This window comes from Lissotriton helveticus, chromosome 2_1 (genome assembly GCF_964261635.1).
Source record: "Lissotriton helveticus chromosome 2_1, aLisHel1.1, whole genome shotgun sequence".
In the NCBI taxonomy this organism is placed as follows: Eukaryota; Metazoa; Chordata; class Amphibia; order Caudata; family Salamandridae; genus Lissotriton; species Lissotriton helveticus.
The window spans coordinates 1,520,178,669-1,520,192,500 of NC_136059.1; the positions used below are offsets into that span (position 1 = coordinate 1,520,178,669).

At 45.4% G+C, this 13,832-nt stretch overlaps 1 protein-coding gene across 2 annotated transcripts in view; it reads right to left on the reverse strand.

Moving 5' to 3' along the window:
* Window positions 1–4,701: 4,701 nt before the first annotated feature.
* Window positions 4,702–13,832, reverse strand: part of LOC144818749 (sulfotransferase 6B1-like) — a 283,225-nt gene continuing 274,094 nt past the window's right edge. For both annotated transcript variants that reach the window (XM_078676457.1, XM_078676458.1), the window contains one exon: window positions 4,702–5,552. In XM_078676457.1, the coding sequence (XP_078532583.1) occupies window positions 5,422–5,552 (131 nt within the window). In that variant the 3' untranslated portion in view covers window positions 4,702–5,421. The remainder of the gene's footprint in view (window positions 5,553–13,832) is intronic.

The window sequence follows — 13,832 nt, forward strand, 5'->3', positions numbered from 1 at the left end:
ATTCAGCTTCAATCCTCCTGTTCACTCAATCAACAGAACTTGATACTTTAGGCTTGTGAATACATTGGAACCTCTGGACAATCTCTAAAGCTGTACATATCAACTGCATAACCTCGCTCTTGAAGTGTGTTCCTTGATCCGATTCAAGATGAACTGGCAGCCCGAATTGTGGTAACAACTCCTGCAACAGTAGCTTGACAACCGTTAGGCAGTCACATTTCCTGGTGGGATATGCCTCAACCCACTGTGATAATAGACACACAATGACAAGGATTTATCTCAATTGGCTACATCGGGCATCTCCACAAAACCGATCGGAGACGATTGAAGTCATGGGAGGCATGGAGGAGGCAGTCACTGTAGTTTAGGATCTTGGTGATTGAGCGCCCTTGGTGGGGGGCTAACAGCATGGGGGGCACCAGGGCTCTGTGGACCCGCTCCACCACAATGAGGTCCGACAGTCTCTGTGGCTGGAGGTCCTTCCTCACCCAGTTCTCAAGGAAATCTTCCACCAAGGTCCCCTCCACCCTTCCTGGGAATCACAGTATATGAATATTAGAGCTTTGGGAGAGACCATCAGCTTCCTCAACTTGGGGCTTGAGCTCCCCAGAGACTGGGGACATCTGTGCCATTTGATGTTTTGGAGCCTCAACCTCCCCTTGCAGCACCTCTGTGTTACCATCTGCTGTTGTGACCTTATCCGCCACTTCCCATGCATCAACCCGAAGGAGACTGATGTCAATGAGACAGCTTGTATTTTATTTCCCAGAACAAACTGTGATCCCTGTATGGCAGAGAGCAGTTCTGCCTTGATGGGTTCCGGTTTCCTCTTGGAAGAACCCTCCACATTTTCCGTCTCACTCTGCTTTGTAAGTGTCTGGGGCTGCTGTCGTGGGCTAATGTATGGTGTGATGGTATTGGTAGGGTGGGAGCGCGCTACACTTTCCTTGCCCATGTTCTTCACATGGGAGTGCACTCCCAAACCCATCAGCTCAGCTATGAGTGGATGACCACCACCAGCGCTAACCATACAATGCATCAACAGTCCTGAGACTCTTGTCCGTGAATTTCCTTGCTTCTGCCACCCAGGTCCAGCAGCCACAGAGGATACCCTCACCTATTGCTCTGACGACAGAGAGTCCTACAGGGTCAGTGTGCCAGGCAGGCCGCAGCAGGGCCTCCTGCAACTCAAGACATCCATCCAGACTCCAGCAGAGTTGGAGGACAGCACCCAGGCTAGTGTCATGGCAAGGCCTCTCTCCTCACTTGTGCACGTCCCTGCCGTGAAGACAGGCGTGAACCACTACTCACTGTGCCCCTAATGTGCTTCTCTCAAGCAGCCTGGCCCAAATCACTCCTTTTCTCCCTGCCCACTGCAGCATTCAAAATGGAGTTGGCAGATCAGGGGGCCCAGGGATGCAGTGTCACCAACCTCTCACCAGCCCCAGGGCAGGCAGAGCATCGTAGGTGTCTCATATCCCCACTCACCCCGCACAGGGCCCCGTGAGCAGATTCCCATGGAGAATAGCTTATAATCCTAATGGCTCCGGGGCTCTCCAGTCAGCACTGGTGCCTCATGGGCCCCACTCTCCAGACACAGTGGTCCAATGATCTGTGCCCCTGGAGAGGGGGCAGAGGGTTGTGGTCCAGCCACAGTCCAAAGGACCATCCCCAGCCTCTTCCGGAAAGTGCAAAGTGCCCAGGCCAGCACAGATGTCTTTCAGGCCCCTATAACCATGCACAGGAGCTCCTCAATCAGATGTCTGAGGGGAGATGCCAAGTGTCTATCTGGTCCCTAGGCATGCTGGGCCATGCAAGAAACTCACGCACCTCGGGTTCCCGTGGCAAAGTCTCCCAAGGAGGGCCAAGTGTCGTGGTCTCCTGATCATGCAGGGAAGCCCGCTAGGGTTGCCAGCTCCAGAGCCACAGTTCAGCACTATAGTGGGTGCTCACCCAATACGTAGCGTAGCAGGCCATCCTCCACCCTCAGAGGCAGCCCAGCTAATCAGTCCAACACGCCAGGAAGAACCTCTCAGCCCCAGCAAGGACTGCCCTTGACCAGCCCTGGGCAGCCGCCCGGAGCCACAGGCTCACAAAACCGTCTCCTCATGTTAGTGGACATCTTCGCTGGAAAAGCCGGCATGCCAAAGAGTTCTTTCAGCGCTGTGGTGGACCAGGCAGCACCCCATGGCCAAGTGGGAATTACAAGCTCTCAGTCATGCCGAACCAGGCCCGTCTCCTTGCGTTTTTAGTTGGCCTCTGCGGGTAAGCCTGCCTCCGGCTACAGTGGGGGCCAAACATCAACGTCAATCTCACCCCCAGTCACAGCTGTCGCGTCTGTGGTATGTTTGGGCATCAGTTAGGACCGCAAAATGGATAATGCAGAATTTCAGCACAGGACAGCTGGAAGCTCGGGGGGTCACGTCCTGTCGGCCATGTTACTTGGCCATGCCCTGTGTATGAAGATAGTTGACTGAATTGGTTAAATATCAGCACAAAGGAACAGAAATGAGGAGGTAAACAGAGCTTCCCCCAAGCAGTAGCTTCACTCCATAGTCATGGCCCATCTAGCCTCTAGCAATGGGAGGTTTTTTAAAATAACCAGTGTGTCCCGGAATATTGGTATGTTTGTATACAAGTAACTAGTTTAATAACTACTACCCGAAGAACCTTACTTTTAACTGGCTTCAAGAGACCTGGATTCTTGACCCTATTTTTATTTAGAGGCAGTAAAATACTATGGGGTCCATTAGGATGTCGGGCGGATTTCCTCCGCCAGGCTGGCGGTGGCTACCGCCAGCCTGGCGGAGGAAATCCGCCCGACATCCACAGCCCAAATCCCCCCCACCATATTAGTATGGCGGGGTGGACCGCGGCGGTAAGAAACACCGCCCGCATGTTTACCGCCCCGGTCGCCTGGCGGCCGGGGCGGAAAACGAGTAACATGGTGGCGGTGTCTGTTAGACACCGCCCGCCATATTACAATGGGCTGACATCAATGCATTTCCGTGGCGGCAATGCCGCCACGGAAAGGCATGCGGAGACTCCCTGCGGGGGCCCGTTGCGGGCCCCCTGGGAGTCCCTGGCTTGGGGGGTTGCACATGGGGGGTACCTATGGTACCCCCCCGCATTTCAAAGTGCAACATGGCAGGCACCGCGCGGTGCCTGTCATGTTGCACTTTGAAATGCACAACGTGCACGTTTCACAAGGCGGCGGGCGGAGATTACTGCTCCGCCCGCCGCAATGGCAACAATACAGGATGCGCCCGCCTGTGTGGCGGGCGCATCCTAATGCACATTTCGGGACCCCGCCCTCGAGGCGGGCGGTCCCGTTTCCCGATAGGGTGGCGGGCGGGCAAGGCCCGCCCGCCATCCTAATGGCCCCCTATATGTTCTGCAGTATGTAGTCTAAGCAGATTCACAAATGGATTAGTAATGGCTATAGCTAAAATGTGGGTATATGGTTCATTAAATGACATACAGATTATACCTAGTACAATTGTGATCATACTAAACTACAGAAGGTACATAAGAAAGGTATGTTAGTAATGAAACTTATTAATTGTTACTTTTCCCAAGAAATAAGTGTTATCTTATGTAGACACCAGTGCCAAGGTATCAAGTACATTTAAATACTCTAAGACATTTTAAGGGGTGGCTTGTGCTCTTTTCTTTTTAAAACCTATCTGCGTTACTGTGCCTCTTAGATCAAGATATTGTTTGATGGAATGGCAATTAATTTTCAAACTGCCAGAAAATTGGATATGCAAGGAGAAGCAGCCTTATGGCTAGAGCTGCCAACCTTGGAACCGAAGAACCATGCTTGAATCCTGGCCTTGGCTCAACACCCTGGGATACTTGTAAGCTCTCTGTGCCGGAAAAGAAATAAATGTGAAACATATACTGATGCTCATGGAAATACTTTCACACCCTTCAGACTGTGTTTGCCCTATATAAATCCACAAAACAAATAGTCTCATGCCTGACTCCAGTGCCAAAGAAGGGTGTTGGATCATCAGTCTTTAGCCTTACAATAGTGCAATGTCCCCCCAATCCCGCTTCAAAAATCTAAATTGAAATATTGAGTGGTGAACTCTCAAAGTAAATTGAATCCTCTGCACTTATCCTGCTAATCCAGAGTTGATGCAGAAAAAGTGCTTCCATGATAGACAATACAACATCACTTTTGCTGTGGGCCAACCTAGCCCATCCATGTTCATTCCTGGGCTTTATAAGCTCGTTTGACAAATTATACTGGCACTTTCTTTCTGGAAGCTATAGACATGTGTTGTACCATTCAAACTGCTAATGTTTATTAGTCATTTTTATGAAAGATAAGGATTGCTGTAAATAAATGGATAGAGCCAAGAATGATGTACAGTGGGGAGCAAGTGGTGCTTGTCCCTCTTCTATTCAATCTGCATGTATGACCCTGACTCAGAATTTGAGGGGGGGCATTTCCATTGAAATTTGAGTTAAAAGTATATTTGTTATCAGATGATATTCTTATAGTGAAGTAAGGGTCTGTTCTTTCTACTTTGTTCCCAGTGCCAATCTAAACATGAATCCACGTTAGACACGGGTTAGGTGTTTTGGCAGTTCATGATATAACGTTAATTGGTTTATCAATGGCAGAAAACTGGCATGTACTATATGATGCAAATTTGTGTAGGAAGATGAAAGAAGAGCCAAGGCGAAGGCTTATTTAAAAGTGTGCTGCGCTTTATTACATTTCTCTGTTGGTACAGATGTCAACTCAAGTTCAAATTCTAGTCTGTCACGATCAAACTTTCTAATATCCAAGGATTATTTGCAAAAATTGATGAACAATGCTGTAGGGATGACATTGCATTTGACGTTTTTTGCATATTGTGGATAGACATTTTGAATCTGAATCTTATACATAACACTGTCAGCATTCTAATGCATTATCCTTAAGCTAAATTAATGATTGCCTCATCAGAGTATTTACACATTTCATAATATTATTTCCTGAGTTTGAAAACCTCATGTACACAGTATTTCATTGAATGGTACAATCCAAAATATGATATCAATTTGATTGAAGACTGTGACGGGAGATCATGTTTCACCTGGTACAGATCTGGACAGGCTACACACTTGGTCTAATGCACTAGACATATTGGGTATCTTAATGAAACTTTGATTACGTTTTTTAATGTATTTGAATGTAAATATGGAAATTGTAATATCGTTTTTATTTTTGTGTTCTAACGATTCAAGAAGGCTTGTGAAAACTATAAAAAAATATCCTTTTATAAGTGCTAAGTAGGGAAATGAAGTAATTAGGCTGACCAGTAAACATAACTTGCAAATTAAATTATCAGTGGTTGATGATTATATGATTAAACACTTGTCTCATTATTGAAGTGCTCATGGCTAGCAGCTCTGTCCCATGCGTTAGGCCTTGCAGTAGACATTGTATGACATCTTTTCTCCTAGTTTTGTTCCTGCTAGACATTCTTCAAACTTTGCATCCATTGCCTGGCTTTGCGCTTCAGAGAAATGGTTCTTCCAGTCCCCGATATCTCCTTTAAAGACAAAGAATATAAACATTTATATGCAGTTGGCAATGACATGAGCTCAGGTTTTATATAGTAACAAAACACTGCCTTATGGCAACTTCATGGCTCATATGAAGGAACAACAATTAAAAGAAAGGATTTATGGCAGATCAGCTGCGATATTTGCCTTTGGGGTTGCAGACAAGCATATACATTCATTCACACTCTGGGATTGCACAGTAATGGAGAACAACTGAATTTAAGTCAGGAAAATTGAAAACATATTGGGAATGTCACTCTGACCTAATGCATCCACCATCCTGCTGTGAATAAGGAGGGATCAAGTGGTACCCAGATCTAAAAACGTGTTTATCCATCTATTCCTCCTAGTGGCCAAAAGGGACGTAGATCACAAATAGTAAAGTCCAACATTTCGAATGTTTGAGGACTGGTGCAATAGCATGGATTGATGAATGGCTGCAGGAAAAGTGGTTTATGCTAGCAGGGGGAGTCCCAAGAATCTGGGGGTCCCAGATAACACACCGCGGGTATATCTAAAATAACTGGACTCAAAGAGATATCAAATAGTTCATTGTATCATACATACTGCTCCCGAGTGCACACTTCCAAGTTGATCTGCTGCCCTCTCTTTCTTATTTATCATTTGTAACAAAATATGGTTATTGTGAATGTCCAACACTGTCGCACAATGAAGAGCAGTCTATGTTAAATTTATTCAAATTGAAAAAAATTCAAAAATGACTCAAAAACAGTTTAAATGTAGGAAGCAGCAAATGTTCTTTTAGATAATGACACACGCTGGAGTAAATATGATTACAGTTTCTGAATGTGAAACACCCTTACTCATTCTCTTTTTTTTGCCAGCGACACTTCTTAATTCAAAATATATTTGTTCACCCTTGAATTCCCGGATATTTGTGGGAGCGAACAGTTTTCTCCATTTAAAACCAAAACTTTTTGTTTCTATTCTGATAATGAGGGTGCAGTAATCTTGGCAGACGTGACTGGGAATAAGCAGATGGCGCCACAAGTCATCGCTAAATGCAGATCTTGCACACTGAGGCAACACTGGCTACTCAGAAGAGAAAACGTTTGAGAACTGATTGTGGAAAGACGAAAGGGGTGGTGTTCCTGTAATTGAAAGGGACGCATAGTCCTTACACAGGATTATAATAAAAAACTGATTTTGTCGCCGCTGACCAACCAATAATGTATATAATTTTGTATCTGTTTATGAAGCTTTTTTTAGCTTTGATACCATCTCACTTTAAAACACTTATTCCTGGCTTGCACCACTGCCGCTCATGGATGGACTCTTGCTGCAGGGTTGTTTGTAGGATCATTTCTCAAAAAATGGTGTGGGCATTCTTGCTAACAACCAGACTATAGACTTTTTTTTTTACTTGCAAGGGTACTTGCTTTATAAACATGAACACGTTATATGTACCTTTTATTGTTCCATATATCATTGTCATATTTAATGATGATCATGTTAATCTTTTCTCAGTCCACCATAATCTATCATTACTCCTTTGTGTTTACTTCTGACATTCTAGAATTGACCCTTCAAATCTTCTTGTATTTGCCTTTTGACTGCCCCTCTTAATATGTCTGATGTGCATTCTCCAAGTACAGTTGAGGCAGATCTCCTGTCACTGCCTGCTTGAACAGAGTTCATCTAAATAGTATACTTGGGTAGCTGACACTTTTACACTTGAAGACATCTATTATTTCTTACAAGACCTCAGCGATGGATCCCTTCAACAAGACAGCTTCTACTCCTATCCTTAAAGATCCCACTACTATAAAACTAACCTGACCTATCGGATGAATTACTATTGTGTTTGACCTAAGGCAAATTTTGTATGCATTGTGCGGGAGGTGATTACAGACTCATTTCGGCAGGGCAATTTCTCCTGTCAAATTCAGGGGCAGGGCAGAGCCACCACTAGGAAGGATAACTGCCACATCTCTATCTATCTATCTATCTATCTATCTATCTATCTATCTATCTATCTATCTATCTATCTATCTATCTATCTATCTATCTATCTTGAATGTAAAAAAAAAGGTTAATTGTAAGTTATAGTTAGGAAAACCTTTTCATTTTGTGTACACAAAACCATCTTAAACTACACAAACCTCAGAAATTCTACAGTTATAGTTGTAACTAAGTTATATATAACTCAGCACCTACATACACAGTGTAGTCAACTCTCTAGCCACACTACGTAGAAAAGAGTGGAGTGGCGTGTCGTAGCGTGTCAAGTAGTGTAGTAGAATGGCATAGAGTGGAGGGGCATAGAGTGTAGTAGAGTGTCGTAAAGTTTAGCAGCATTGAGTGGAGTGGATTACAGTGGCTTAGACTGGGGTGAGGTGTAATACAGAGGAGTAGAGTGAAGTGGCATAGTGTAGAGTGGAGTAAAGCATCATGGAGTGTAGTGAAGTGTCATACAGTGGAGTGGTGTGTCAGAGAGAGAAGTGGTGTGACGTGTCGTAGCATCTCATACAGTGTAGTAGGTGGTGTAGAGTGGAGGGGCACAGTGTGGAATAGCATGCCATAGAATGCTTCAAAGTGCTTTAGAGTAGAGTGGCATTGACAGGAGTACTGTGTTGTAGAGTAGAGTGGCATAGAGTAGAGTGTTGTAAAGTGTGGCAGAGCGAAATGGCATAGTGTTGTAGAGTTTATTGCCGTACAGTGGATTAGTGGAGTAGAGTTGAGTAGTGTGTCATAGAGTAGAGTGGACTAAAGTGGAGTGGAGTGGTATGGAGAGAGTTATGTTGAGTGTCGTAGAATGGAGTGTCATACAGTAAAGTATCATAAAGTGGCGTGTCATAGAGTGGAGTGTCATTCAGCGAAGTGTCATTGAGTGGTGTGTGGTAGAGTGGAGTGTCATCAAGTAGTGTGTTGTAGAGTGGCATAGAGTGGAGTTGAGTGTTGTAGAGTAGAGGTGAATGCTGTTGAGTGGAGTACTGTGTCATAGATTGGAGTGGCATGTCGTAGAGAGGAGCGAAGTGGCATGTGGTAGTTATACAGTGTAGTAGAGTTGCAAAGTGGAGGGGCATAGAGTGGAGAAGAATGTCATAGAGTGGCATAGAGTGTTGTAGAGTCAATTGGCATAGAGTGGATTAGTGGAGTAGAGTTGAGTAGTGTGTCATAGAGTAGAGTGGGGTAAAGTGTGGTGGAGGGGCATGGAGAGAGTTGTCTTGAGTGTTGCAGAGTGGAGTGGCATACAATGGAGTATCTTAGAGCGGCGTGTCCTAGAGTGGAGTGTCCTTCAGTAAAATGTCATCAAGGGGCATGTAGTAGAGTGGAGTGTCATCGAGTAGAGTGCTGTATAGTGACATAGAGAGGAGTACAGTGTTGTAGAGAGAAGTGGTATAGAGTGGAGTAGGGTGGAGGAGAGTGTCGTAGAGTGGAGATGAATGTTGTAGAGTGGAGTACCATGTCATACAGTGAAGTGGCATGCCATAGAGTGGAGTGGCATGTCGTAGAGTGTTCTACAGTGTAGTAGAGTGGCATAAAGTGGAGGGGCATACAGTGGAGCAGAGTGTCATGGAGAGGCATATAGTGTAGTAGGGTAAAGTAAAGTGGAGGTGCATAGAGTGTAGTAGAGTTTAGAGTTGTAGAGAGAAGTGTGGTGCAGTGGCATAGAGAGGGGTAAAGTGCAATACAGTAGAGTATCATAGAGTGGAGTAGTATGTCATACAGTGAAGTGGTGTCGAATGACATAGCAAAGAGTTCAGTAAAGTGTCATAAATTGAAGTGGTGTATGGAGTGGGTAATTGGACAGGCATGTGGAGTGGAATGGGGTAGCGTAGAGGATTGGAATGTGTTGCAGAGTGGAGCAGAGGTGAGCGGCATGGAATGGAGTAGAATGTTATAGAGTGGATTGGTGTAGTGTAGAGTGGAGTCGAGTGGCGTAAAGCGGAGTAGTGTGTTATAGAGTATAGTGGAGTAAAGTGGGATAGAGTGGCATAGAGGGAGTTACTTAGATTAGAGTGGTATAGAATGGAGTAGAATGTCATGCAGTGGCACAGAGTATTGTAGAGTGGGTGTAGGGTATAGAGTGGAGTAGAGTGTTGTAGAGTGGCATAGAGTTTAGTAGAGTGAAGATGCATAGAGTGAAGGAGAGTGTCATAGAGTGGAGTGCCATGTCATACAGGGTAGTGGTGTGTCAAAGAGAAGAGTGTAGTAGATGGGCATAGAGTGGAAGGGCACAGAGAGGTAAAGCGTGTCATAGAGTGTTTGAAGGTGTTGTAGAGTGGAGTACATAGACTGAAGTACAGTGTTGTAGACATAGAGTGAAATGTCATAGACTATTGTAGAGTCAAGTGGTGTAGAGGGGAGTGGATTAGTGGAGTAGTGCATCCAGCGGCGGTTTTCTTTCAAGGGCGTCGGGGCTCCGCCCTCCCTATCAACTTGTAAGTCAGGGATTTAAAATGCTAAGTAACAGCAATGTTACTTACCATTTTAAATCCCGAACCGAAATGCCGATCAGAGCCCCGGGCCATCTGTCATCCTGCTGCCTGCCTGCCATCAGTTTAGGACGCACTCGAGCGAGCGTCACTGCAGCAGCAGGCAGGCCAGGCAGGAAATGGAAGCAGCGTGTGGGGTGATTTGTGACACATGCGTTTTGCGCATGTGTCACAATTTAAGTCTAAAGACTGTCGGAGTGTAAACACCGGGCGCATTAGGTGCCAGCCCGGGAATAGAAAGAATGGCCCTTTTGGGGCCCGCCCAGAAATGACGCAAAGCAGCCTCATAAATTTACAGCAGCCTCGGGCGGCTACAGTGTAAGCCCGAGGCTGCATTGAAGTGTAATCTACATGAAGGCTGGGGCATGATGACGAGTACACTCTCACCCCACCCTTTGATCAGTCGTCACTGGAGGGGGTGGGGTCATGCATAACTGACCCCAGCCATCTCTCAAAAACGACTCATTTGGGAAAGGTCATTTTTTAAAATACAATAATCATTACACTGAATGATTATTGTATATAAACTTTTAACTTTAAAAAAAAAAAAAAAATAACGCTGTAAGCATTTTATTTATGCCACAGAGTCATGAGACTTAACTCATGACCCTGTGACGTGGTGTCACATGCTGCACAGAGTAGAGTTTCACTTTCATCCTGAAAGTGAAAGCTTTACTGTTTCAGCTCTCTCTGAACCAGTAGCTGCTGGACAACAAAAGGCAGAGAATCACAGCCATCCAGCAACTAGCATCAACCGGCTGACTGACCAAGACAGAAGCTGCCTGATAACTGGGGTAAGTGTGAAGTATTAATTATTGTTCTTTTAAATTATTTTTGCAATATTTCCATGATTTAAATATACTACTTTGTAATTATTTCGACATATAGCACACTCTAGTCTAGTCATAGCCGCCAAGGTTTCAGATTGCCTGTGCCATGTGTGACATTTTCATAACTTCAGTGTAATTATGAGTGCCATTTCAAGAAATATGAGTGACACTTTGTCCTGCGCAAAATCACGTAACAAAGACTAGGGAAACACATAAATATATGAAATGACACCCATTTGAGCAAGGTAGCTCTAAGATATTGCCTTAAGAATACACTGCCCTACATAGAATATGGAGACCTCAGTGTTATAAGTGTGGTCAGTCTCTTCACTTATGTGTATTGTGTAATCCTTGTCAAATCAGCCGATCTTCATGAACTCCGCTCCAACAGAATATGATTACATGAAAACGTGTGTGTGTCCGTATTAGAGGCTGTGTAAAAAACAAACAGCCACCTTCGCTTAGTCATTATTATTATTTCTGAAACTCTCAACGTTCTAGAGCCTCATGAAAAAATTTCAAGGGGACTACTAGAGAAACTTTTTTTATAAGACTATCTCACCAGATGTGATTTCAGTGAGCTATATCATGACTGACCTGTGTTCGTGTTTTGCCTCACTCGTCCCCGCCACTGTTCAGAGAGCCCTGCCTGGTGGTTACTGTCACGCACAGTGCACCGTGAAGATTATAAACTTACTGGTGTCCTATGATCAGATCTGAGACTCAGACCGAGAAGCCCTGTGGCCCTGCCTGCATTTTCTGTAATAAGTACAATGATCAGACTGCAGATTTAAACCAGGAGGCTCACTGGGAAGGATGATGAGCGTGAGCAGCCCTGCAGAGGAGATGCTATTGTGTGAAATTAATTTATTTTTCAGATGACTCATTGATGTAGTAGTATTATAAACACTGCATGGTGGTAACTGTCACGCACTATGTGACCCGTGAAGATTATAAATTTACTGGTGCCCCTATGATCAGATCTGAGACAGTCAGACAGAGGTTAAGTCCTGCGGCCCGCGTGCATTCACTGTAATGATCGCAATGATCCGACTGACTGCAGATTTAAATCAGGAGGCTCACTGGGAAGGATGACGAGAGTGAGCAGCCCTGCAGATGAGATGCCATTGTGCTAAATTAATATATATTTCAGATGTGACCTCATCGATGTAGTGTATAATAAAAAACGTACTTGAACTAGAAGAGTTCAGAGATGTTTCCCGGTCCCCGCCGAGGCCGCACAGCTCAGCTGCAGCACTGACTGCTCGGCAGCATGGTGCACTCTGCTGGACTGCATCAGTCTTCTTCTCCGGCGACCCCCAGACACTGGCTGCTGACACACTCCTCGTCCCCCCACTTGGCCGTAGTTTAATTTGCGCTGCCGCCCGCGATTATCACCAATGCCACTTCTTGCACAGCGGGCGGCGACTGACACTGTCTGTGTGTCCTCCTGGCACTGTTGTCGCCGCGCCGGTGACATTTCTCTCGGGGTCATGGGTCACTGACTGAGTGCTACATTTCACGTGTCATTTTCACGTCGTTCCTTATAGATTGCAAGTTCTTTAGGGAGTTGTATCCACAATAAGCAGTACACAAAAGCTCGGACATGAAATCCTAGAAGTATTTGCGACACTTCTGCACAGCTCATGTTCAAGGTAGCCATCGTGGTTATTATTTGCGGCGCTCAGCTGCACAGGAAGTGACAGCAGTGTAGCTCGCCGCGGTGAGGACTCCCACTCGATTTGAGTACCCCGCCGCGGCCCGCAGCTTCTGCCTCAGTGTACGGGACCTGTCTCATTTAACAGCTCTTCGCCCTTGGCCCTCCCATTCCCTATAGAAGTATTTATGAGCTTTTATGTACTTGACTGTAGAGATAGAATATGGTTTCAGAGAACTAAATTGTTCTGTCGGGACTCAGCTTACTCTCTGATCAGGTAGATTCTGCACCACTCCTCTCCAGGGGCTGATAAGTGTCTCGAGTGATGAGCGGGAGGCTCACAAAGCCACTTCAACTCTTCATTGCTGTTGGCACTTCGGATACTTGAATGGGTGACTGAAAGCGTTACCCTTAACTCCCGCCTCCCATTACAAGTTTCCTGCTGTGCGTGACAGCCTCCCTTTACCTTACACTACTACTTCCTCCGGATGCGACCTGACGGCAAGTTAGCGTTACATGTGTATTACCATCAGTGAATCACCTTGGCGCCCCTGGTGAGTGTCTGGCTGTGAGCCAGTTACAGCATGCTGCATGGTGCTGAGAGAACTGCCCGCCCCCGTAATTAATTCCATCTGTCAGTGTGTCAAATTTAGGCCGAAATTACAGCGCCAGCCTGGAGCCAGCACGAGGATTGTTTCATTGTAGCCGCCTAGAGCTGCGGCGCTCTCACTCAGCCACGAGCTGGGAGCAACCATTAACTATTTATGAAAGAGCAGCTGCTGGCACTGGCTGAAGTAGTACATCTCTCGGAGCAGCAGGAGCCGTGCACAGGTGCGAGGAGGCGAGTCGGCAAAATGCGTGACAATGCATTTCAGTGCGGTGATGCGGACCACCGCACTGAAATGCGTGAGTGTCACACCCAATGCGTGATACTTGACAGGACAGTCTAGTATCATGACTCATGAGTGCATTTAAATAAACTTGCAAGGGTTAATGTGTCTCATGCAGTGCACTTCATGCAAAATGCTATGTAATATGCAGATGACAGATTTTTATTTTATGAAACTAGATAAGTGGGTTACTGCTTTTAATACAGAGCTCATTTGGTTATGTACAGTCCATACATTTTAATCCTTCCCATATAGCACAGTGAGCTATAAACAGCATGCAACTCTTCAACCTTGTAACCCTCACTTACTTTTGTTACACAACCTGTACATTGATTTACACTCTTCATTTATTGTCAATATATGCGTACATGTGATCTAAAGCACTTTGACACCCTACATGTGGATGAGTAGCACTATAAAAAGAAATAAA